The sequence below is a fragment of the Pelodiscus sinensis genome, chromosome 3 (assembly GCF_049634645.1).
Source record: "Pelodiscus sinensis isolate JC-2024 chromosome 3, ASM4963464v1, whole genome shotgun sequence".
Lineage (NCBI taxonomy): Eukaryota > Metazoa > Chordata > Testudines > Trionychidae > Pelodiscus > Pelodiscus sinensis.
Genome location: NC_134713.1, coordinates 185,066,278 through 185,093,038, shown reverse-complemented (window position 1 = coordinate 185,093,038; position 26,761 = coordinate 185,066,278). Strand labels below are relative to the sequence as shown.

Genomic DNA, 26,761 nt, shown 5'->3' with positions numbered 1-26,761 from the left:
ATTTCTGATTTCCTAGCACAGTGAGATGTTTCTGCGGATTAGATTTTTCCCTCTTTTCCAAGTAAAAGGGCACCACAGTTAGGTTCAGAAATACTCTTACTGCAATCCAGAATAAAAATGTGATATATAAGTATAAAGCAAACACAGGAGACATAGCCCTTACAAGGAAATGATCAGGATAAGCACGAGCTCATTACAATTTCTCAATTAAAGTTTAGGGGAATAGTTTGGCTTAGGGGCATCAGTCCTGCTTCTAAAGTAGCAACCTTAATAAATACTATAGGCAAGGCATAAATGTGCATCATTTTAAAGTAAACTGTATCAGCTCAGTTCCTAGTGAACAGTGAACTGTCTCAAATCCACGTTACAGAGGTTGGCTCAATCTCGCAAACACAAGTCACTGCTGAAAAGAGGCCCTGAACTGAAACAGCCTGGAAAATGTATTACTCACCCTAGCAGAAAGCATTCCTACCTTGCAAGTTAAAATGTATTATGACAAAACTTAAATCAAACACATTCCTTACAATATGCCTGCAAATTCCCATATAGAAGGAAACTAATTTCCTGTAGGTGATGGGGAGGGGGGAAAGGGGAGGGAAGAATATGAACTTGCACAAACAACAAGGAGCCGTGTGGCACCTTTAAAGATGAACAGATTTATTTGGGGATAAGCTATCAATGGCAAAACCTTGCTTCGCCAGAGTCATCTGACATGCCTCTTACAAAGTGGAGTTTTGCCCATGAAAGCTTGTGCCCAAATAAATGTTTGTCTTTAAAGGTGCCACAGGAATCCTCATTGTTTTTGCAAGAACAGACTAACATGGTGACGCCTCTGATAGCTTGCACAAGGTTGTGTCATTAATGTTTATCCAGGTTGTAGTAAGTGCAAACTCTCCTCCTCCTCCTGCTTACTAAATATCTTTCTGGCCTTTGGGGGAAGATGGTCTTCTGTCCTCTATTCTTGCAGTAAGTTAGAAACTTCAACCTTTCTGTTAGAAGCCAATGGCCTTCAAAGAGAACCTGGACGATTATTCTCATTATTTATTTTGCACTAGCACCTACAACGGTGGTTTTCAAACTTTTTTTCGCATGACCCAGTTGAAGAAAATTGTTGATTCCCACGACACAACATAATTTGACTAAAGTGTGGGCTCTGGGGTGGGCATGAGGACAAGAGCTTTGGGCTGTAGGAGAGGGCTTTGGCTTTAGGGGGGTGTCAGGGCTGGGGCAGGAGGGTTTACCTGGAGCGGTTCCCAGGCAGCCGTACAGCGGGGGCACTAAGGCAGGCTTCTTGCCAGTCCTGGCACCACAGACCATGCTGTGCCCCAGAAGCAGCCAGTAGCAGTTTCTAGCCAATGGGAATGCAGAGCTACTGCTCAGGGCAGCGGCAGTGCATGGAGCCCTGTGCACCCTTCTGTCCCCCACTCTCACCTAAGAGCCAGGCCTGCTGCTGGCCACTTCTGAGGCGCAGCACAGTCTGCAGTGCCAGGATAGGCAGGTAGCTGCCTTAGCACCCCCACTGGTCACCTGATCCTCCTGAGCCAATGAGACCCAGTGCCTGACATTCCACAACTGAGTACTGGGTCGTGACCCATAGTTTGAAAAACATTGATTTACAGGACTCTGCTGAGCTTAAGACCCCATCGTACTAAAAGTCAAACAGGTTACAATCCAAATAGACAAAAACCAGGAGAAAGGGAATATTACAGCTCTCATTGTACAGCTGGGGAAATGAGCTATACAGTGATTAAACCACTTGCCCACGGGAACTGTAGTCATATTTCCCATAATGCCACCCTCTCTCCCCTACTCCTAGGAAATGAGCATTGTAACTAGACGGAGAATAACAACTTCTAAACATACAACTGTGAGACAAAAGCAACCTATTTATATGCCTACGATGTAGATATGGTGGGGTATAGAAGAGTCTTTGATCTTGAATGCTCCCTTGCAAGTTTTCTTTTGACAAAAATCAGTCTGGGAGGATTTACAATTCTTGAATCCCTCAGAATTGCATCTTCACATAGCATTCATGGTTGGCCTCATGCGCTGCTTCCTTCAACCTCTGTTCCATAAACCTCCTGTAAGAACATACCTCCTTCTGCACATGACCCCATCACTGCCGTCATCTTGTTTTTAACTCGTTCAAGAATGCAACTTGCTGGGATCATCAAAGTATCTCTTCATTTGTGACAAAAATCAACCTGACTTTTGGCACCAACGATTGTTTTGTTTCCTCTCCCCAGCTGTTTTTAATGGCTACAGTTCTGCACCATACAACATGTTGCCATCACTACTGCACTGAACACTCATATCTTAGGCTACCTCTAGACTGCATTGCTTTTCCAGGATACTGGAGGTATCCTAGGAAAGCAACGCCACGTCCAAGGAACACGTTCGCTTTTCCGAAAAATGTTTTGAAAAAGCAGACGCACTCTTTCGCCATCCCTGTAAACCTTGTTCTACGAGGCACAAGGGATGTGTCAAAAGAGCACTTTTTTCCAAAATTTGGCACCATGTAGATGCGCCAAATTTTGGAAAAGCCTCTTTTGACAGAAAATCAGAAAAAGATACTCAATTTGCATACTGCAAATTGCATATCATTTTCTGATTAACCCTGCAGTCTAGCTGTAGCCTTAGTTGTAACACAGGCATCCCGCCACCTAATCAGAGGCCTTTGAAGATGCTGAAATGCATCCAATGTGAGCCATGCCTGCTGTCAGCCGATTACTCATATAAATAAAACTATTCATCCATTCAATGTCATTGGCTTCTACGTGTAGTGCCAGGCAAGTTATAAGCTTTATTTTTATAGGAGGCATGGATGCCTTTGGTTTAATCACCACAGATCTTGCCATTTTCCCAGCATTAGGTATAGTTGGTCAATAGTCTCTTCAATGTCATCTACATACTCAAGATCTTCTACAGAGGAATAATTAAATAATCACACTTTGGCTTCAATCAGCTTTGTAACAATCTTCAAATAACTGTAACAATCTTACACTAAACATATTAAAAACTGGACCAATATTGGCACATCAATTTTTTAAAGGTAAGAAAGTATAATCCATTCAGATATTTTCTGACTTTGCGATATAAATTCATTTTTAGAACGCAAAGTATTTGCATTAGAATGGCAGGTAAGGAGTTATGTCAAAGACCAGTATTTTATTGTGCAATACTCTATCAGGCAGTCCTAGTGGTCCATAGCATAAAGTTGATATGGTATTTATAGTCTTCATTGACTGCTATACCTTAAAATCCAAGGAGGAGAGTTTTTCCAGTCTTTTGTCTACATCAGGAGAACCTGTCTTCTTTGTAAACTGAATAAAGCAGAGTTTGTTTTGCTCCCAAAATGACAAGATGATGAAACTGTCTGTAAGAACAGCTGAAAAACAAATAAAAATTGTCACCACTGTAATACCTACTACAAATAACAAATTACTGAGTTTTCCACTGAGACACTGAAAAAGCAATTTTTCTCAAGACCATGTCTTAAAAACTACACTGAAGTCTGTGTAATCTCCTAAAAGGAATCAATGTGTCATCTTGCCAGGACCTTCTTGGAAATGAGAAATAAAGCTTACGGTGTACTTAAATAAAACTGAATAAATTATCTTATATCAAATTATCACTCTAATCAGTGTTTTATTCCTGTCCCTCAGTCTCATCTTGGTACCTTCCTTAGTCTCTTGCCCAAAACAACTCCCATTGATATTTTGGGGTTGTGGCTTTGCACAGCACTGTTTGCATTTGGGCTGGTCAAAGACAAATTATTGTTTGAGATTAATTTGGTAATTTTACATTATCAGTCAAGAATAAACAATAAATGATGGAGCAGAGGCTACCACAGTAGTCAAGAATGTTGTTCTTCATATCATTTTTGTTATGGGCAAAAATGAAACTATTGAAAGTTTTACACAGGACATTCTGTTTCAGTGCTCTTGATCTAAATCATGTGCATGTCCATGAGTGAATGTATTCCTGAGAAGTCTGGAAAATGCCTGTGGAATCACATGGTATTGTGTTACCATCTAGTATAAATGGAAATATTTAAATGTAAAATAGATTAACTAGCACTACAGAGAAAACATAGGTTAATAAAGAAAATGAGTGATACAACACTGCCAATAATTTAAGGTTTCCCCAAACACTGAGCTGTGCTCTGAACAGTGAACATCTGTAAGAGGATGTGTGAGAATTCAGACAGCAATTTGATGGTTAGTAAATGACTGAAAATTGCTCTTTGGACAGAAATATGATTCTAGTCAAATTGTGAGATTCATTTTCAAGAATTAAATGCAGAAACCTATGCAAAAGGGATAGAATCAGGTTAAAAAAATAAAGGACCTGGTTAAGAAAAATCTATTTTAAAAACACCTTTGCATTTGTAAATAATACCCTAAATTCTTAGATCTATGAGAATTTTTATAATTTACTTTTAATAACTGATATTGATAGCTTATTCTTACATTACACTCACCTTGAACCATGAAAGTAAATTAGTCAGCTTTGCTTTTTGTTTTATAAACAGCTGCACTTTCACATCGTCAGGCGTTCACACAATTTTGCAATATTTGGTATGCAAGTGTCAAAGGAAAATGTTTGGATTTAAACAAACTGTGATCCCTGATATTTCAAAATTTCATAAAAGGAAACTTTTGAAACAAAACTTTGGGCCTAAACTAACTGACACTGTCCCTTTGATGCTACAGTTGAGATTTTTAACACACAAGAAAATTCACATGGCCTGTGTGTATATATGCAATTGCATACACTATATTACTAGAAACAAGCTTTAAATAAATATTTCTGCTACACTACAGACAGGCCTACATCAAACCTCAGAACACTCCTGAAACGTGGGTCTAAACACAGAGGAGGGATTGGAGACCTATGAGCAGGTGAGAGTGGTGAATAGAGAAAGTTGGTTCTTCAGACTCTGCAAAGCTCTGGTTGCTTGGATATTGGATGAAGGGGTGGGAACAGGAAACATGACTCTTATTGTTTAGACTGGCAGCACAGCTGGGACATTCAGAGCCACCTGGTGATTGCTAGGGTGCAAAACTAAATTATAGTCTTGGGTATCAGAAAAGATTTCAAGAGGGGCTTGGGAGGAAAAAGAGGGTGGTATAAGATATTATCAAAAGGACTGCCATCCATTCATAATTCTTCTTTCCTGAATCAGGCATATATTCAGGACATTCAGTTGTCATCAATACCTGGAAATTTGGAGTATCTGTTTAGATGAGCACACCCAGGAAAAGACCTATTTCCTGCGCCCGATTAGGTCTAAAACAATCCTGACTACGCTGACCACAGAGGCCCTTAAAGGGAACAGGAATGCAGCTCTACAGGCTCATAATGCCCCAGTAAGCTTTCAAAGATTAGGCAGGGTACTGGGCTATGAATCTACCACATGCCTGCCATGAGATCACAATGTTTTAACAGAATTTAGGAATTTTGAAATGTCAAGAGACGTGGACGATAGTTATGACTATCCTGCCTGTTCTGCAAGGTATGTGACATTGATTTATGTAAATGGGGTCTTTTCCCATGCCAATCTTTTCTTTATTTAGCTAGTTTATTATATTTTGTTAAAGGATAGAATTAACAATAAATGCATCTGCCTCTTCTTCACAGTTGCAGCCTCAAATTTGTACATATTTCATAGTTCAGAATTATGTTTAATAAAATATTAAAGTTGAATGGCTAACCACTCAAAAGTCAGGAAATATTAGTTAAGGCTATATATGCAACCTTAATTTAGCTCCTCGTGCATGCATTGTGTTACAATCTCTATTTTAGAATGGCATACAACTTCTCAAGCCATGCAAATAATGATCATGAACGTTCTGCACATTTGTGTATTTTTGTAATATTTCCCATTTTTCTACATATATCATTGTTAGAATGGACTGATATCTTTGGATTTAGACTCCTTATATATTAAATACCATACAGCAATGACAAATTATTTAAGAAGCTTGTTAGATGCTGCATGCTAGCTTATCTTCAATCGTCAGCAGAGCCTTCTTTAAGTGCAGTTCACCAGGAGGACATTAACTAGGAAGCTATTTATTTTTGCATTTAGGTGGCCTTGTATGGCAGCATACTCTTTTTGTTGTATATTTAGGCTCCAATCCTGCAAACTGATTTTTGTACATAGATCCCCAGTGCCCAGGCAAATTTCTATGGACTTCAATAGGGTTTTACACAGGCATGTCTGACATTTTGGGTCAATCCGGAGGCCTAAATCCATAGTGTGTTAAGTTAATTTCTTGGGCTTTAATCTGACTTTGCATAAATGGATTCCATTTTAGCAACAGACTTTTTCTTTCCCTCCCGCTCAGGTATTCTTGTCAGTCCTCAGAATGTATGACTGGGCATTTCTGCTGTAAATAAGCTAGCTCCACATGCATGTATAGCAATATTCATTCTTTGCTGCGCATTTGATGATAACAAAAACAAAAAACACCAAACCAAACCAAAAGCCAAACCAAATACAAAACAGACTCTGAAAATCACACTATTAGGGCAAATTAAATCCAATGTCTTCTGGAGAAATTTCTTTTGTGCGCTGCTTCTCAAAGATGGCAATGGATATACCAAAAATTCAACCTTCAGCTCCTATTGACTGGACAATGGAAATGTTCAAAAAGTTCATAAGATTACTTTTTAAAATTAGAAAAAGACACTTTATCTGGCTCTCATTGAGCAGAAGTATGTTGCCTTTTTTTAGCACAAACTTTAACAAATATTTCACTTTCAGAACTGAGCATTTTTAAACTGAAAGTTGAAAATTTCAGAAAGTTATGAGCAAGTGAAAACAAAGGATGGAATAGAGACCATTTTGTAACCGTAACTTTGGAAGTATAACTTTGATTGTTACAATTTTCTTGAGAGGTATGATTGTTAAGATTTATTAATTAATCAATCAAATATTAGAAGGTTAAGTAATTTTTAATTTAAAAAAACTGTGAAAAAAGTAAAAAAAACAGGGAATTCTAAATGACAGTCTCAGCACCTATGTCTCTTTAGGGTACGTCTACACTAGCTCCCTAGTTTGAACCAGGAAGGCTGATGAGGGCGACTGAAATTGAAAATGAAGCGCGGGATTTAAATATCCCGTGCTTCATTAGCATGTTCCCGGGCGGTCGCCATTTTGGAAACTGACTAGCCCGGAATAACTGCCCGCGTCTACACGCAGCAGTGAAACAGGAGTTTGAAGTAAACCCCTTAACTTGAATTAGCTGTTAAATCTCATTCCATGAGGAATAACAGCTAATTCGAGTTAGGGGTTTACTTCAAACTCCCATTTCACTGCCGCGTGTAGATGCAGGCAGTTATTCTGGGCTAGTCAGTTTCCAAAATGGCGACCGCCCGGGGAACATGCTAATGAAGTGTGGGATATTTAAATCCTGTGCTTCATTTGCAATTTCGGTCACCCTCATTAGCCTCCCTAGTTCGAACTAGGGGGCTAGTGTAGATGTACCCTTTGTGTATCTGGGCCTAAGCCCCCAGATATCAAAGGGAGCTCTCATGCACTCAGATGTACATTGATATTTAAGTACAAAACTTGGACTTAAGCTCTGAGTACTCAGAGTAAAATTCATATCTACTCAGGTGCAAAATGAAATTGTATATTCGTGATCATTCAGATGCCAGGATACTAATGTCTGATTATAGTTCTCAATGGAAGTTCGCAGTGGAGCATTAACAAAACAAAAATGAAGAAGACTTTCATATTACAAAGCTGTTGTTGAAAACTGACATATTTCATATACACTGGATTTTGAAATAAACACATCTCACTGAAATAGCAGTCATTAGCAATTAGAAATATTAGTTTTCTGGGAGCCTACAATTTAGAAATTAGGCCACTCTGTGCAGTGCTATCCTGTTATTTTTTATAACTGAACATTCTGTATAGATATAAAAATCCTGCTTAATGAATTATTTCATTCTTATCTGTTTCTGTCCCTTTCCTCTGTGCATGAAGTAACCATGCAAACAGCTGCAAGTACTAGTGTTTAAATTGTGTAAGAAACAGAATTTTAGAAAATCCATTCAATATTTGACAAGACTGAAAACTTTGATGTTAAGTGTTATTCCCAAACTGTTCTTGGTCCTGAGGGTTCTAACGATGGCATTACATGCAATTACTTGTTGTATTTGCAAGTCCCCAGTGGCAATAATTAGTCTACCTGTTGACATACTATTTCTCCTGCTCTATTGTTAATGTAGGCAATTGATTTGCACATGGGTGTAATTACCATCAGTGATGGTGTCGGAGATGAGCTTCCCCACCAGGGTCCTGTCAATCACCACTTTCTCCAGCTGTGGCCCAGAAATGCTTAGGGACACCAGCACACCTGAATGAAAGAGGAGCTAAATCCAAGAGGCAGAAAATAAGACATCAGGAAACAATAATCAAGAAACTGGAATGTTCCAAAGTACATATTAACATTTCTCTGTGTTACACAGGAATCTAACTGCAAAATCACACAAAGGCTTTTATCTTGGCCAACAAAATATATTACAAACATGCACAATGAAAGCTTTATCAATGAAAAAGAGAACTAGAAAAATGCATCATGACTATCAACTACAAGTGCACAATAACTAGTTATGCTGATCTCTTCAAAACTACTGGCCTAAGTTCTCCATATGTTCTACTCAAACACCTGATTTTCAGAGGAGGAGGAGGACATTAACATAGGAGAAGGACATTAATTTAGTGTCTTTTTGCATGTGTTTGACCCGCAATTCACAAATTTAAACATTATAAAGAATAATTTCACATCCTCAGTCAGGAGATACTCTAAAAGTTGCACTGACATTTTAATTTCACCTCGGTTTAATTTGCACACAGACATTTAAAACATCAGCTGTCTTCCATCTCTATTAGCTTTGATTATTCATGTGCTTTTGAATGTATATAATGGTGGCCTGATGCCCTAATGATAGGCACCTAATAAATTCGTACACAAAAAATGCCCGCCATGAAGTCTCAGAGGTCTCTCAGTATAGAAGGAACACAAAATCTAAATACAGTACAGTAGAGTCTCTCAGCTCACTTCAGAGTTAATCAATCATCCCTTATTAAAGTCACCTCAATTAAGTGGTACTGCAGACCAACAGTGAGTAGCAGTCTTTTCTGATGCCATAGCATGGCATAAGGGGTGTTGCTTGGTGTGAGGGACAAGTAAAGCTTTGTTTTTGCCTAAATAATCCACAAAAAGGTGGCTGAATTAAATCCACCATTGCAAAATAATGCCGAATAAAGACCAAATACTTCTGCTCCACCGTCAACTGACATTATCATGCCAGAGCATACTACAGCATAAGCAGTATGTAAAAATCACTACAGGTTATCCTCTCTAGTTAGCAACATCTGTGGTCCAGCATGATTTTAGTTAGCTGGATGTCCACTTATCATGGGTGTGGCCAAGTTTCCCATGGTCCCATAAAGTTTATTTACAGCCACCAATCCTGGTTCTCAGCGTTCTGTGCTGTTATTTAGCTCTAATTTACCCCTAAATGTCTTCTAAGAGTCCACAAGCAGTGGAAGTGTTGGTAATGCTGCTAGACAACATTGACCTCTCGTGATTCAGCAAATTCTCTGGTTCGGCACTGGTCAGGTCCCAGGGTGCTGGACTAGAGAGGCTCAACTTGTATTAGGGTAAAAAGATATTATTTACTGGACTATCTTGCTAAAAAGGGGCTAAGCTAAGGATAAATTTGGCACTTTTTGTCCATAAATGGACTAACTGGTTGTCAAAATTTAGGGGTTATTTTACAGCACCCTGAATGCATAATGAATGTCTGTGAAAAAGCATTGAAGAAAATCAGCAATGTGGGGTTGATTCCCAGCGATACCACAGCACTGCTCAGTGTATCTAGGAAGAGAGTATTTAATTGGCATTATGCCACTTTCCCCTCTCCCGCTGCTTCTGCCACATGGCACCAGGTCTGCTCGGTGATCCCCAAAGCCACATCTTTGGGCGACAGGGTTCATGGGGGGGAGAAGGTGGGGCAATGGTGAGAAGGGACATGGCTTGGGGGGCCTATAATGGATAGCCCCCTTCCCTTTCCCGAGTCTTGGGATGGATTGCACAATCACTCTGGCTGGGGATGGCCTGTGGGCTGGGAGTTTGAAACCCCTGTTTTAGATAGTATTATAGATGACAACTCTTTTTTGGGGAAAAGCCAAGAAGTTAGTTGAGCTAGTTTGCAGTGGGTTTTTTTTGCTGACATTTGTAAAGTCCAATCTTGTTTTCTTGAAGACAAACCAAGACAAACACACATAAGGAGGAGGAGGAAAGAACAGATTAAAAAAAATAGTTCCTGCTTCTGGTGCCGTCTTTCACTTGCAGCCATACTCGTGGAAAAACACAGACACAGCACATAGTCTGATTGACACCCCCACCCCCAGGACAAGGCAAACTTGTACCAACATTGGACTAGTTAGGGCCTTGCTTTCTGATCGCAGACTAACAAAACATTACAAAACACACTCTTGGCTGGCTATCCCACAGTCTTATTAGAGAGAAGGCAAAAGCACAGAGATTAGAAAGAGGAGAAATAAAATAAGGAAGAAAAAGAACATCTTTTGGGACTAGGACAAGGAAGGCCCAAAGGTGTTAGCGCAAATTCTGGGGTCCTAGCCAGCCATAGTCATGAGGCTTGTTCGTACCAGTTCTCCCATCTTTCAGCCAGCAGCACCTACATCCATCAATTTTCCACACCCAGTCTCTTTCTGAGGATGCCCAAAGGGAGCGATGAGTGAAATAGCCCACCCCTCATTATTTTGTCCACCCATTAGAACTAATTTCCAACATACCAACTTTAGGTCACTGATTTCCAGCTCCAGACTTAATTTTTTACCAGGAATGGTCTCAAAATGGTCCCTGAGTTAGATCAAAAAGCCTTCTTTGTTCCACCTACTTCAGTTCACTTGTCTCTCTTTTTCACCTTTCCCCATCAAGTCATCATTATAGATTACTGTAACATGTTATAAACTTTTTCCTGCTTTCCTATAGTTAGGCTCACATCATCCCACAGATTTAACCCACCTCACTGGACAAACTTATATGCCTGGTAAAAAAGAGTAGGGGGTAAGCTAATAAAGTTAGTCTACTGCTTAAAGTTAGCCTTTGTCTGTCTCCATTCAACTGCATGCCCCGATCAACTTTGTAGGATCTGCTCTGCAAGTGTGGATCGCTGGATCACATTGTGCTCTGGTCTCACCCCTTATGCCACCACTTCCAAAGAAGAAAGTAGCTGGCTACTGCAGCTTGAAGCCAGAGGAATCTTCAGTTGTTGCATTAAAGCAGTGTTAAGTCCTCTTGGTTGCATCACTGGAATATCGTAAAGGGGACTTACTATGGGCCAATGAGCCAGGATCGTATTTATATTTCTAATTTAAATGTATATAATTTTAGAATTCTATAGTTTAAAATTTGGTGCTTGCTTTTCTAACAGATGTTATCATAATAACCCACGTCTACTCTATGTCACAGGTGTGAAACAAACATTGATGTACAACATGCTGTTAGATGGAATACCAGGCAAAACTTCCTTGCAGTGAGATCTATTAAATTGTATAATAGTTTCGAAAGGAAGCAGCAGGAGTACCATTACTTTAGACTTTTAAAAATGAACTGCAAAAGCAGTAGGAAGTATATAGTTGGGAACAAACCTGAATTGATAGTGGCATGGATTAGATGACCTGAGAGTTGGTCTATTTCTAATTTATATGAACACATTATGTTGTCAGAGATGCAGAGATATTTTCATTTATGATTTTTCTTTTTGAGTTTTGTGTTTTCCACATTTTGATTAAAAGGGAAGAGAATGATTTCCTTTGACAGTGTTTAAGTACAGGCAGCAATAGGGACACGAATTTGAGCTGGCTTTTTTTCTCATCTACGACCCTACTATACTATCTTTGCAAAATGGCAGTTATACACATCTTTATGAATTAATATTAATTTTATGCATTCTGCAGCAGTGAATAGAACAACATATAAACTAATGAAATATTTCCTTCTTTCCTTTATTAATATTTTTAATGAGAAACTCCAATCTATTTTTTGTGCTAATTTATGCTGGGTTTTAAAAACTAATTGGCATGATATTTCAAATACAAAACAAACATGCCTGCCATGCAAAACATACATTAAAGGCAGAAGAAAAAAAATGTAGTAACTTCCCATCCTGACAAAGACTAATCTTGTATTAATCTGAAGGCACATACAATATGTGAAAGGGTATGTCTACATTGCATTCCTCCTTCGAGAGGGGAATGCAAATGCAGACAAACGAAACTGCAAATGAAACGTGGATTTGAATTTCCCACGCTTCATTTGCATAATTGCGTCCAGCCACTTTTCCAAAATACTGTATTACAAGAAAAAAAAAGTGGTCCATATGGGATTATTTCAAAAAGAAACCTTCCTTCAAAATAACCCTTAAACCTCATTTTTTAAGGAGTAAAGGTTATTTCGAAGGAAGGGTTTCTTTTCGAAATAACCGCTTTTTTTCTAGGATTATGCTATTTAGGAAAAGCGGCCGGCTGCTATTATGCAAATGAAGTGCAGGAAATTCAAATCTGTGCTTCATTTGCAATTTTGTTTGTCTGCATTTGCATTCCTCTCTTGAAGGAGGAATGCAATGTAGACATATCCAAAGAGTCCCAGTCATGAAAGATGTCCTTTAAGGTTCTATTCTAGTAAAAATGTTAGGCACAGTTACACGCTTGTAGTTTTTATTACAACTTTTCAAAACTTCAATTTATCCTTATGTTGCAGTTAGATTAGATAAAAATAATTTATTTCCAATTTGATAACGTGAGTCTAGCAAGGTCTGACTACAGTTAGTTATAACTGTCTAATGAATTCAGCTGAAAAAGTAGGTGAAAAATTGACCTAACTACGAGAACAAAACTACAAAAACAAAAAAATAATACATTTACTATGAGAAAGTCTTCATACGCTTCTGAATTGTGCAAGCTCTAAAAAGCCTGGGATTATTAGGTGAGCAAAACATCAACCTGCCACACAAGGGAAAAACACACTAAATCCTCGAGTTTCAAACTGGATGATTTGAGTAAGGGGGTTGGGTAAATAAATTTCCCATCACTTTTGCTCTATAACTTCCTGTTCTTGGTAGTCAATCTGTCTGGTCATCCAGGAAAAGTTTACAACCTTAGAGCATTAGAAATTCCTCCTTCTCCAAAAAGTGAGATGCTGTGGTGCTCTGCATTTACTTGAGAGATGAAGGCAATGGGATAAGCCAAGCAAAATAGAGATCTGTTGGAGATTACTCCCTATTTTACAGAGAAGGGATATCCACCATGTCTCTCTGGCAACAATCAAGAAGAGTGCGTTTTGGTTTGTTACCCCATTCAGTCAGCAACATAGGTACCTTCTACCTCTCAAATGACTCTATTAAAGTATCAAAGCTACATGATTGTTATTGTGTTGCATCTAAATTGTCCATTTTATATACAGGCAGTCCCCGGGTTACGTACAAGATAGGGACTGTAGGTTTGTTCTTAAGTTGAATCTGTATGTAAGTAGGAACTGGCATCAGCCGCTGCTGAAACTGATCAGTTTCAACAGCCGCTGAATCTGGACACCAGTTCCACTTACATACAGATTCAAGTTAGAACACCAGGCATCCCCAAGTCAGCTGCTGCTGAAACTGATCAGCAGCTGATTCCAGGAAGCTCAGGGCAGAGCAACTCTGCCTCGGGCTTCCTGTAGTCAGCCACTGGTCAGTTTCAGCAGCGGCTGACTTTGGGACGCCTGGGGCAGAGCAGCTCTGGTGCTGCTGGCTTGGTCCAGTAGCGCGGCTGCTCCTCGGAGCTACTGGACCAACCCAGCAGCACCCCAGCTGCTCTGCCCCAGGCATCCTGATTCAGCCACTGCTGAAACTGATCAGCAGCTGAATCAGGATGCCTGAGGCAGAGCAGCTGGGGTGCTGCCGGGTTGGTCCAGTAGCGCCAAGGAGCGGTGCTGCGGGACCAACCGGCAGTGCCCCACCTGCTCTACCACAGGCCCCCGGCTTTGCTCCACGTCTCCCTGGTCTGCTGGGGGGGCACTAGCTGCGTCCCCCCCCCCCAGCAGACCAGGGAGACGCTGAGCAAAGCCGCGGAGGACCTGGGCCGAACCGTGGCGCTTCCCCTGGGCAAGGAGTCCTCAGCATCACCCAGAACATGATGCAACCCCCCTCTCCACCCTGGCACTTCAGCGGTAATTTAAAGGGTTTGGGGCTCTGGCTGCTGATGCTAGCACAGGAGTAGCAATGGCTGGAGTCCCAGGCTCTTCTGAATCACCAGGTCCTGGGCAACTGCTCCCTTTGCTCTCCCATAGGTAGGAGAACATATTGGGGGAGAACAGCCTGTTCAAAGGGAATTTTGGGCCAAATGCAACCAAGTACTTAAGCTCATGTTTAACTTTAGGTCTCTATTTCAATACTTCTCTATTCAGCAGGGCACTTAAGTACAGGCTTAAGTTCCACTAAACTAAAGTCAAGTCCTAACATTCAGGGGCACCGACAGGCTGGCTGGGCCCCTGGGCAAGGTGTGGTGGCTCTGAGCTCCCAGAAATGGCAGGGCCTCATGCAGAAAGGGAAGGCTGCAACGCCCGAAGGGTGCTGCCCTGGCACACTCCTCTGCTCCCTTGGCAGCCCCCAGAGCTCCCCAGAGTGCACTCTGTGGCACTCCAGGGGTGATTTAAAGGGAGCACTGGCAGCCAGAGCCAAGGGCCCTTTTGAATCAGCAGGTCCTAACTGCTTCCTTTGCCTGCTCCCCCACCCCATCAGCGGGCCTGAGAACATCCAACCCAGATCAGGGAATATGTAAAATGGGTCCTGGAATTGCAAAGCAATTCTTGTTTCTTATTCAAAGCAGGATCACAGGGTTTTCACCTACTTCTGCATTGCAGGTTGCTTTTCTCCCTCACCCCACTGTAATTATTCTGTCATTTTCCTCAGAATAGCTGAGGCTAGTGTTGTTACATGTTAATATTTCACAACAATCAATGCATGTGTGAGTTTAGCAGTTTAGCCCTGGACCTCTACCAACATGTTATGAACTAACTGCTGTGATTAAAAGCAAATAATTTAATATGATGGACAGTGTTCCTATTACTAGCTGGCAAGAAGTACTAACTTCTCATATATTGTATTCACATAATATCTTGATTCTGACATCAGATACCCTGGCATGTATCACCATATATCTTGCTAAATCAGCTTACTTGCGTGCACATGCCTAGCAGCTAATTGCACAAGCTACGTCAGTACATATTGCTCTGTATCCCAGCTCACCAGTAAGTTCTAAATGTGCAAACGACTGTAACATTAAGAGTATTAATGGGCTTGTTTAGTTTGGAAAAAAGAAGATTAAGGGGGGACATGATAGCGGTTTTCAAATATCTAAAAGGGTGTCACAAGGAGGAAGGAGAAAATTTGTTCCTCTTGGTTTCTGAGGACAGGACAAGGAGTAATGGGCTTAAAGTGCAGCAAGGGAGGTTTAGATTGGACATTAGGAAAAAATTCCTAACTGTCAGGGTGGTCAAATATTGGAATAAATTGCCAAGGGAGGTGGTGGAATCTCCCTCTCTGGAGATATTTAAGAACAGGTTAGATAGACATCTGTCAGGGATGGTGTAGACGGAGCTTGGTCCTGCCTTGAGGGCGGGGGGCTGGACTCGATGACCTCTCGAGGTCCCTTCCAGTCCTATGATCCTATGATTTATGCACATATGCAAATTGCAACTTAAATAAAATCAAATACTAAGTTAAAATGCAAAATTCTTATTATTAGCTGCCAATATTCACTTCAGCTATTGTGCATTCATATAATAAAATATGTAAATACTGGCATGTGTTAATCCTACACTGAAATGTGCAGGTAAAAACCAAGAAGTTAGGAACTAGATTATTCAGCTAGCCCTCATTAGTTTTGCAAATATTCATTGTACACCAAAGCTGAATAAATAGCTTTATATCACAGCACTGAATTCTCATTTTTGTGGCAAAAGACTTTGAAGCATTCCAGAACACTGAGGAATGATACCACAAGTGAAAAGTAGCTACAGTTTCTTAATAGCACATTCTAATTAAAATGTTAGTGAAATTAATTGACAACATTCAATTGTTATTCCTGGCCAGAATAGGAAGGAAGAATAATTTATTTATAAATAATAATGACATTTTACTGGAAAAACCTCTCGCCTTCCTTTTCTGTCAAAGCATTTCAGTCTATTTATTTTCTTCTTTGACAACAACTAACAGAAGATTACAGGATTATTTCAGCAGCTCATCACAGGTCATCAAACTTTGGGTTTAGAACTACAGTACTAACATGGTATACATTCACATGCTATTGGAACTAATAAGGAGAGAGCTAAAGAAGAGAGCTCAGTCCTTTAGGACTCCACTAAGCTCTCTTAAATGGAATACCGCCACAATCCTTTCAAAAAAATTCACAGTACTTGTCTATTTTTGTTAGTCTCCAAGGTGCTATGGGACTCCATGTTGTTTTCAAAGTTACAGACTAACACGGCTACCCCTCTGAGTACTTGTTTAGGTTATGTTTGCATGAACTCGCACATTTTGTATTTCTATAAGATACAAAAAATAGTCACATGTATCTACAGTATTGCAAGAATAAAGAATATAACCAACGAATTTTTTTGGCAAAGGAAATCATATAAATATAAAAATTTCCAGTGCCATGTCTGTCAATTGCACTGGACGGGGGGGCTTCCAGGGGACAATGCCCCCCACTTTTTAACTAAGGCATAGTAAGGGGACAGGGAATGATGCTGCCTCCACTCCCCACTGCATACCTTAGGCAGGTATGGAGCACCACTAGCAAGAGGTGCACTTTGCGGAGCGGCAGCTGATAATGGGGTCAGCTCTATTGCTGCACTGTGTAGTCCCTGCCAATGTTGCTCTGCTCCCGTCCAGTTTAGAGGGCAACCCTGCCCTCTGTCCCCAAACTACATTCATGTTAAAAAAGGGGGGCACAGCTCCTTGTCTCCCAAGTTCTGGTACCAGTGGCTCTTCCCAATTTTACAGAAGTTCTGGTCCCTTTGATGTTCATCATATAGGAAAAAGTGATGAGAGTAGACACAAAATTACACTTTAAAAAAAGTGCAGAACTAGGACATTATGGTTTAGTGGTAGTTCTAGACCAGGGGTCTCCAAACTTTTCAGCCCGAGGGCCGCATTAACTATCAAACAGCAGTTCGGGGGCCGCTTTCACGACGGGGAATTTCAGTTGCCTATTGCGCCCTCTGTCGCAGCGCGGCCGGTACTCTGACCATGCACTCCCTCCAGTGCTGAAGGGGAGGGAAAGGGGGGCCCGGGCCCACCCTCACTCGCGGGCCCCAGCCCAGGGCCCTAAGGACACGGAACCAGCTGGCTCCGGTCCGGCTGACGGGGCTCCTGCCGTAACTCGTCAGCCCGCCAACTCTAACGAGTTCTGCCCTGGGCTGCTTCCTTTCCCTCCTCGTGTGACCCTCTACCTCCCCCCACCGTGGGACGGTCACCTTTGATTCGTCCGTCAGGCTGACGGTCGTATATCCAGACGCCCACCCCTCCCGCCGGGGCTGGTCCTGCCGTCTGGGTGGCCGTCGGGTCTGGACTCCTGAGAAGGGGGGGGGGCTTTTCCCCCTGCTCTCCCCTTCCTCTGCACGCTGTCCTCCCCTCCTGCTTGCCACCGCTCACTCATTCCCCCACCCCCAAAGCACAATACATCTTTATTTAAAGCTGCTTTTCCTCAACTGAAAGAGAATGTATTTCTAATATTGCTTTCTTTTTGAAAAACGAATTACAGAATGTGACTTTTATTTTTTTAGAATCATCATATTGTAAGACATAAATTGCTATCAGCATTAAGAGTTCTTTCTGCTTGTGAGGTTGGAGGAAGAAGATGTCTGAGAGGACTGTGCACGTCGCCGGGCGGGCGTTACCACCACCGCCCATCCTGCCCCCTGATTGGCCGGCTGCCCTGTCAGTCTGGGCGGGGGAACGCCGCCCGTGCTAACCCCCACCCCCTGCGCCGTTTGCCGCCGCGCGGCCGCTTGTCAGCAGAGCGGCCCGCTTCTCCTGCCCCGGCGCGAGTACACGCCGCACACCCCTGACAGGGCCCCCCCCGCGGCAAGAAGGGCCCATTCGGCGGCGCCTCAGGGACGGGTGGGGGTCGCCTCGTCACACCGGCACGTGGAAGGCGGGGCCAGACAAAAAGGTCTCCACGGGCCGGATGAGAGGGCCTCGCGGGCCACATCCGGCCCGCGGGCCGTAGTTTGGAGACCCCTGTTCTAGACAATGGCATGCAGCTGGATTCAATTTAGAGTTTTGAAGTCAGATGTCCAAAAGTATGTGCACACAAAGGACCATATGATTTGCATGCCTACTTACTCTCTATGGGTATGTCTACACTACCCCGCTAGTTCGAACTAGCGGGATAATGTAGGCATACCGCACTTGCAAATGAAGCCCGGGATTTGAATTTCCCGGGCTTCATTTGCATAAGCCGGCCGGCGCCATTTTTAAATGCCGGCTTGTTCGAACCCCGCGCCGCGCGGCTACACGCGGCAGGGGGTTCGAACAAGCCGGCATTTAAAAATGGCGCCGGCCGGCTTATGCAAATGAAGCCCGGGAAATTCAAATCCCGGGCTTCATTTGCAAGTGCGGTATGCCTACATTACCACCCTAGTTCAAACTAGGATGGTAGTGTAGACATACCCTATGTGTAACTGCAGTACTGTGCATGCAGTCTTACTGTCATTTGCACACACAATTAACATGACTGAATATTTAATTTTAGTAGTTGTGTATGTGCATTTGTTTGAGTCTCAATTTATTGTTCCCTAGGTTGGTAAGAGCCTGGAGATTCAAATATTTTTGGAATTTACTCTTTTCCAGCAAATAAAATAATATTAAGTGTTTTTATAATTTTTTTTATAATTCATTGATTCAAAAATATGGCATTCTGTTGTGAGAGACCACAGTGCTTTGCACATCTTCCATTGGGCAATTCATGAAGGGAGGGATTTACTCCCTTTCACCAGATCTGTGGGGGAGAAATAAGTAGCAATTCAGTGTAGGATACTGTATGACATGAAAAAGAATTGATAAGTAGGAATTTTGGAAATTGCCCTACTTGAGAAGAACTCTCCCAGAATATTCATTTTCCTCTGTTTTATTTTCACTTGTTGAAGAAAAACAGTTTATTATGAGGATGGCGGAGAGCAAGATAACACAAACGTTTTGACTGGATGTTTTCTGGATCTTCTACATCATTATGGGAAAATTCAAGTCTAGTTACTTATTGTATAAAATTCTGTTTGAACTGTGATAATCCCAAATGCAAAATGTTTTAAGTAAAGGAGAAAGCAAAGGAAATTGCTTAAGACAGAAGTAACTATTACTAATACCTTTGTTTTCACCTCTGGCTAATTTTCAAGCAAAATATAGTCAGACTATATATTTAAAAGTTGATATAGCAATCTCTCTTTTCCTCTCCTGTCAATTTCACCCATACCTTGTAAGAGAGATACTTTAATAGCTATATTGTTTTGTGTGCAAGTCTGTGTGTATGTATGTGAAGAATTTCCTGAGAGAAACCCAAGTTGAAGAAATGAGTTTTACATAAGATAGCTGGTGAATCTATGATGTAGCATTTTAAGGGAGGAGAGACATAATTCTGGCTTGAAGAACTCCCCTGGCAAGAAGCTCCAAAATTCAAGGAGCCAATCCTTAAAGTACAGGCTACAAATGGCAGGAGGCTCTTCAGAGGACAAGTGTTCCATACAAGTAAGGAGCGAGAGTTTAGAGAGGCGGGGATGTGACAGGAAGGAAAAAAGATATGGGGAGACTAAGTAGAAAGAAACAAGTAAGGATACATAGCAAAAGGGTAACAAAAAATAGGAACAGCCTTTTTTTGGGGTAGGGACACTTAAAGCTGATCACGACGCAGCCTCTCTGATTCACATACTTCTTCCCTTCCTCATCTGTCCTCCCAAAAAATCTGGGGCCTCAAATAACTCCACAGTTCATACTTAACATTAGCTTTATAAGATTAGCATTCACTGATGAAGTGTTCTTGTTAAAACAATTCTGGAAATTTCTTGAACATAAATGGAACTTGGATACGTTAAATATATTTAACAAACAGGATCATACAAATTTGGAACTGTTTAAATTTAAGTTTCACTGAAAAAAATTGAAACATTTTACAAGAGCAAAGTACAAAGTTTGTTTTGAGAACTACATTAGTAACATTTTTAATAATTTCAGCTTCAGTGCTGAAGAAGTTTTAAACATGGCACATCTTTCTCATAAGCACTAAAGATACAGGGCTATACAGAAAAGTTCCAAGTGATAAAATACTAACCATAACTCCCATGCAAGTTGCTGAATCAGGAATTAGGACTCTGGATCACAGATTCTAATATGCCATACTGTTTCCACTTACCCTAATGCTCTATGCTAATGAGGATGTGAACAGATGTTTCCTTTTTATAGTGTATCTGTCCTCAATATATACATAATACACTATACATAATACAATATAGATATAGTACATATATGTGTGTGTATATATATATATATATATATATATATATATACTATATATATATGTACTATATCTATATTGTATTATGTATAGTGTATTATGTATATATTGAGGACAGATACATGCACATAGCTTGCCACAGTGCCCTATGCTCTGTAATTACACGTGAGCTGTTTATCTAGATTCTCAAACAACTCCCATCACCGTCATGTCCAAGCTCAAAGTCAGTGCTTTGATATATATCTATATAAATGTTTGCTACGTAAAATATATAATATGAAAATATTTTCCAGGCTTTTTTATACATTTTAACAGCTCTTTTGACTGTGCCTGGGTATGATCCTGTAAGGTGTTTGCAGTAGTGCTGGAACTAGGAGTGCTGGGGGTGCAGCCACACCCCTAGCTTGAAGTTGTAATAACAAACACCAAATACATGGGTTCCACTATAAAATTGTTCCAGTGCCCCTGAATGTCCTGTGCCTTCAAATCACATTACTTTTATGGAAGATGAAGACATTTAGCATCTTGCAAGATCAGCACCTCACAAGATTTAGTAAGTGCTCCTTACTAATTATTTCTTGCTAGTAAAATGACCACAGAGTTTGATTTTATCCTGCCTGTTTCTGCTGATAAATAAAATCTAAATAATGAAATACTCCCTCCACTAAAACACTAGTGAGCTTCTATACTAGTTAACATGATAACATTTCAGCATCAATCACCAAATAGTCGTTCAGCTCCACTGACTGAACATTTCAAGACCATGTCAAAACATTTTACCTGACAGACATATTTATTCTTCCATTTGCTCAGCACACACTGACTGTTTTGCATCAGCTCCTGAAGAACAACAGAAAACAGAAAGAGGGGAGTTGGCCATACACATTGTCACCAGTGGTTAAGGTGCTTCTGATTTTCAAGCATGAGAGATCAGCATGCCACACAAACAAAGATGCAACTGTTTTGGAACAGCCCACCGGACAAAAGCACATTCATCATCACCAGGAGGGCTGATCCTTTATGAAAATTAAAGCTGTTGAAAGAGGTTTGAAAACCGGATTATTTGTTGCCATACTTGAAACTTTCTGAAAGGTACCTCCAGATCCTTAAGAGCATCTCGCAGTTTTTCTGGGCGTTTGTTTTTAAGTATCCAAGGATAATCTCGAGCTGGCAAATAAAATAAATAGATATACAGAGAGATAAACAGTCAAAAACTATTATTTTAAATTGCATTTTTCTTTCTTTTAGTGTGGGAAAACAAGTAATAATCCCCATAGGAATGATCTTAAACATAAATGTTATAGAGAAACTTGCCCATAATTGGGGGGAAGTGGGTATGGTTTCTATTGTCAAATGATATCCTTTTGAAAGGCTCTGTCATGGGGACAGTTAACATGAAATATCCTCACCTACTATGATTTCAGCATGACAATCATGGGTAAAGCTCTCAGGGCAGAATATCCTCCCCAGCTGCTAAGCGTTTGCCATGGGAAAGTCTCCCAAACACTGTGTTTGTAGCTAACCGAGATGCAAGTTATCAACTCCCTCCTGACTCATCTTAGATATTATTATGTTGAATTAACATTAAGGGCAAAAATTCCTAAAACAAGCACTAACTTGTGCCCACAAAATATGCATGCATAGATGTCAACAGGTAATTGTGCACTGCACTACTACTACCACCATCTGAGCCATATATGCATTTATTACTGGAAACATTGGTTCTAAGTGTCTGCTAATGCAAGCCAACAAAAAAAGAGGAGTGGGGAAGGCAGAAAGGAAATTCAGGGCCAGGGAATATGACTGCTTAGCTCACTTAAATAGGAATCATAGATACTTACAGTCTTATAACAATCTTGCTAACTTTATTTAGATGCCTAACTTTTAGCAAACAATTTAGAAACATTTAGCCTAAGATACTAACTCTGCAACATTAAAGGAGGCAAAGCTTCCTTCGGAGTTAATGGCAATAGTTGGGTCATAGCTGAAAGACCAGATTCTAACAACTTACTAAAAGTCATTATTTAAAAAGTGAGCCATTTTCCTTAAGAATTCATAACATAAAAGCATGCGAAACTGAAATAAAGTCTCTCTCTCTCTTTCCTCCCTCCCCCACTCTTCATTGTTTATTAGTCTAAATTGTTTAAAAGAAGCTCTGAACTGTCAGAGTTTCTATGTCTACTTTCATGCCAAATGAATTAAGTCAGGGTTTACGCCCTACCACAAAACCAGTTTATAATAGAAATGTTATACAATCCTTCATTATTGCATTACGTGTAACATTTAAAACAAAACAAAACCAAAAAAGCACATGCACATACAACTTCCCTTGTATTAGACCAAGCCAGTGACAATGGAACCGTTATGACCATTCTAATTAGGCAGGTAAGATCACATTTGCACTGAGCCACTGTGTAAATTAAGAACTCTTATCTACATATACAAATAGAGTTGACAACTTTTTTCTTACACGAAACTGAACACCCTTGCACTGCTTCCTGCACTGCCCCTCTTTTGAGGCCACGCCCATGTCTCACCTGCTCTTTGAGGCCACACCCACAGCTCACTCCATTCCCCTCCCCCACCCTTACTCCCTCGCCCATTTTCACAGGGCTATGGGCAAAAGGAGGTCAGGGTTCCAGCTAGGGGTGCAGGCTCTGGGGTGAGGCCAAGTATGAGGGGTTTGAGGTACAGGAGGAGGCTTGGAGCTGGGGAGTAGCACAGAGAGGTTCAGAGTATGGGAGAAGGCTCTTAGCTGAGGCAGGGGGTTGAGGTGCAGGAGGAGACATAGACTCTGGGCGGGGGGGGTGGATTTCAAGGTGGAGTCATAAATGGGGGGTTTAGGGTGCAGGAAGGGAATCAGAGCTTGGGCAGAGGGTTAGGGTGTACGGGGAGAGGGCACCTGCTGGCAGTGTGGGCACTGGAAGTGGGGATGAGGGGTTTGGAGTGCAGGAGGGTGCTTCAAGCTTGGATTGAGTGGTTCGGAGGGAAGGAAGGGGATCAGGGCTGGGGCAGGGAGTTGGAGTGTGTGTGAGGGGGTGTCAAGGGTGTAGGCTCTAGGTGTCACTTACCTCAGGCAGCTCCTGGAAGCAGCATATCCCCCTTCAGCTCCTACATAGAAGCATGGCCAGGTGGCTTTGCACACTGCCCCATTTTAGCTGTTGCCCTGGCAACTCTCATTGGCCATGATCCTGGCCAATGGGAGCAGCAGAGCCAGCATTTGGGGAGGGCGAGGTCAGTGTGTGGAGTCCCCTGGCTGCCCCTACATGCAGAAGCCAGAAAGGGGGTACATATTGCTGATTCTGGGAGTCACATGAAGCCACAGCAGGGAGGGAGCCTGCCTTAGCCCTACTGGACTGGACCAGTCCATCGACTGGTCTTCTAACAGCTTGATCAGCGGTGTTGACCAGAGCCAGAGACATAAATACCAAATTACATGTCCAAATCACCACTTGAGTATAAAATTAACCAGTGCTGCCTTACCAAAGATATGGCCCATAAATTGTCATGTAAAATTCTGTGCTTTGCAGCTGCCCTGATCTCAGCACAGAGCCCTAATATTTGGACTGTTCATTGACAAATCCATTGAGGCCTGTTAGGGGAGGAATCTTCCCATCGTGCCACAGAGCAGCAGTGGGCCAGGTCAAGGGAATAATCACGGTGACACAGCTAGTGTAGCTAACACATCATATATACAAGAGAGGCTAGTTGGTGCAGCTGTCTAGTCAGTATCCGCTGGCTTGGCTCTGCTCACAACAGATGGGCCCATCATACAGGGAAGCCATGAAGGACAATACTCCACAGCATACAAAGGATGTAAATCTTGTATACGGCTCCTTAAATTTTGACCTGCTTTATAGCAGATCTTCACTAGTTCTCCTGAACACAAGGTTCTCCAAGAATACTGGGGTCTGGGACCCAAGAGAGTTTGTCCTTATGGGACAAATTGGAACATAAGAATGACCAGACTGGGTCAGTCCAAAAGTCCATCTATCCCAATATCTTGTCTTCCAACAATAGCCAGTACCAGGTGCCCCAGAGGGAACAAATAGAACAGTAATCATCATGTGATCTATCCCATCACTCATTCCCAGCTACTGACAACAACAAAAATCTAATTGAGTTTGTGTGATTTTTCAAAATAAAGGTTAGTGTTATGGCCAATTTCTCCCTCAAAATAGATACTTTCTGCCACCAAACACAGATACACACTCCAATTAGAAGGGAGAATTGGGTCACACTACTAATTCAGTTATGATCACATATAGTATTAACAGAACTATTAAAGGTATAAATTTTATTTTGAAAAATCCCATAAAATCAATTAGATTTTTCATAGCTGTAATGCAATAGAGACTGAATAAATGTGGTATGAAAAGGAGTAACTATTCAGAAGTTATAAAACTTGTGGTTTTATTATTCAAATGATAAACTTCTAGAAGCACCATGATAGTAACGTGATAGTTTCATTAAAACGTCTTTTAACCAGGAAATAGGAATATAGAATCCAATGTAAATTTTAAAAAAACAAACTGAATACAGTTGTTTATCAGCATGTTTCTACTACACCTATTGGAAGAACTTTAGGTTACTATTTAAATTGTTTCATTTATTTAAGATGTTTATCGATAATCTTGATAAAGAGAATCCTGGATTATATTTATTTCTCTTTTTACTTGACACGAGAAATGAGAAGGAATTCTGACTATCTTGACCAAAAATATAGAAAAGATAAACTGCAATTATAGAAGAAAGGTTTAGTTACATCTTATGAATTATTTTGTGCTCTTTAGTTTTATGATATTCATACCTATTATATGGTATGTGTAGAAAGTTGAGTTTGACTAAGAAAGATTATTTTAGTGTTTTGCCAAGGGCAGCAGCAATTAAAAATATAATGTTGTCTTACAATAATAAGCAACCTAGAAAATGCCCTTACATTCCACAAGCTGTTGCTTCTCTTCTAAGTAACCATGCTTCATTTGTGATACTAAAAAAGGGGGAGGGAGGAGAAGAGAATGAAAAGATTAATGTTAACCCTCACAACCACTGTCAGCAAATATTAATACATTAAAGAGAAGAGTCAGACATTTTAATAAATTACAGAAATATACACAAAATTAACACAGGCCTGATTTTTTTCACTTTGCAGTCAGATATCTTAAATTTGCAGTGAAAGAAAAGCTTATGCAGCCCAACAGGTGGGCCAATATTACCGAGCCTCCAATCTCATCAGATAGTGAAGTGAGCTGCAACTGAATCCAAGAGAGAAGCTGAGTCAGTCTGTCATCAGAACCATGAAGACAGCATATTAACCACCAAGCTAAGTACGTGGGATGCCCACACAAGCCTCCACTTTATCCTGGTCTGAAACAGGAAGTAACTGTAGCTGAAAAGACCTTTTGGGCCATCATGAAACTTCTAGGATTAACAGGATTAATCAGATAAAGAAAATTGATCATTCACTCTGAAATGCCTATTTCAGATATCAGGTAAAGATCCAGGAGGCTAACACTAGTGCATTCCTCTGTGTTTATGATGCCCTCTACTGGGATTCCAACAAATAAAAAAATACTAGAATGCTCACTGTCAGACTGGCTGTATTTGAAACACTGTATTACATTACATTTATATTTATTAATTTTTCTTTCTAGCATAAACAACATTGTGAAGTAGAAAATATACACTCTGTGAGGCCTGAATGATGTTTAGTTTATCACTGTCCAAATAGACAAGGAATTCAGTCATGTCTCTTGAAAATTAATTCAATTATTTTGCCATTCATTTCATTAAATTATTTAACTATCTATAGTTCAATTTATTGCAATAAAAAGTTTAAAAATATATTTGGATTACTCAGGACAGAGAGTGTGACTGCTTCTTTATTCTAGAGAAATACAAAGACCCTTGTATATTAAAATGTTCATTGCTGATTTTATACATAATGCCATTAACCAAACTACTTCTTTCCAAAGCAGACTATTTCAAAGTTTTCAACATTTTTTAAACCCTTAAATACAATTTATATCGTACCTGGTTCTTTCTTGTCATAGTATTGATAAATCCCAATGTCTTCATCTACATAATTGAGTGAAAATATCATTAAATTGTGACTGTGTCAATGGAAAAAAATACAGCTTATGAAATGAATTTAAACCA

The 26,761-nt window shown here is 40.7% G+C and overlaps 1 protein-coding gene across 4 annotated transcripts in view; it reads right to left on the bottom strand.

Moving 5' to 3' along the window:
- The window catches only part of WDPCP (WD repeat containing planar cell polarity effector), a 259,086-nt gene that overhangs the window by 159,375 nt on the left and 72,950 nt on the right, over positions 1 to 26,761 (bottom strand). For 2 of the 4 annotated variants that reach the window (XM_075925595.1, XM_014569024.3), the window contains 6 exons: positions 26,636 to 26,680; positions 25,542 to 25,592; positions 21,699 to 21,769; positions 21,383 to 21,442; positions 8,277 to 8,391; positions 3,255 to 3,388 (listed from right to left, as the gene is read on the bottom strand). In XM_075925595.1, coding sequence (XP_075781710.1) covers positions 3,255 to 3,388; positions 8,277 to 8,391; positions 21,383 to 21,442; positions 21,699 to 21,769; positions 25,542 to 25,592; positions 26,636 to 26,680 — 476 coding nt within the window. Of the gene's footprint in view, positions 1 to 3,254; positions 3,389 to 8,276; positions 8,392 to 21,382; positions 21,443 to 21,698; positions 21,770 to 22,011; positions 24,283 to 25,541; positions 25,593 to 26,635; positions 26,681 to 26,761 lie in introns of those variants that run through there. The other 2 variants (XM_075925596.1, XM_075925597.1) reach the window with 2 other exon arrangements.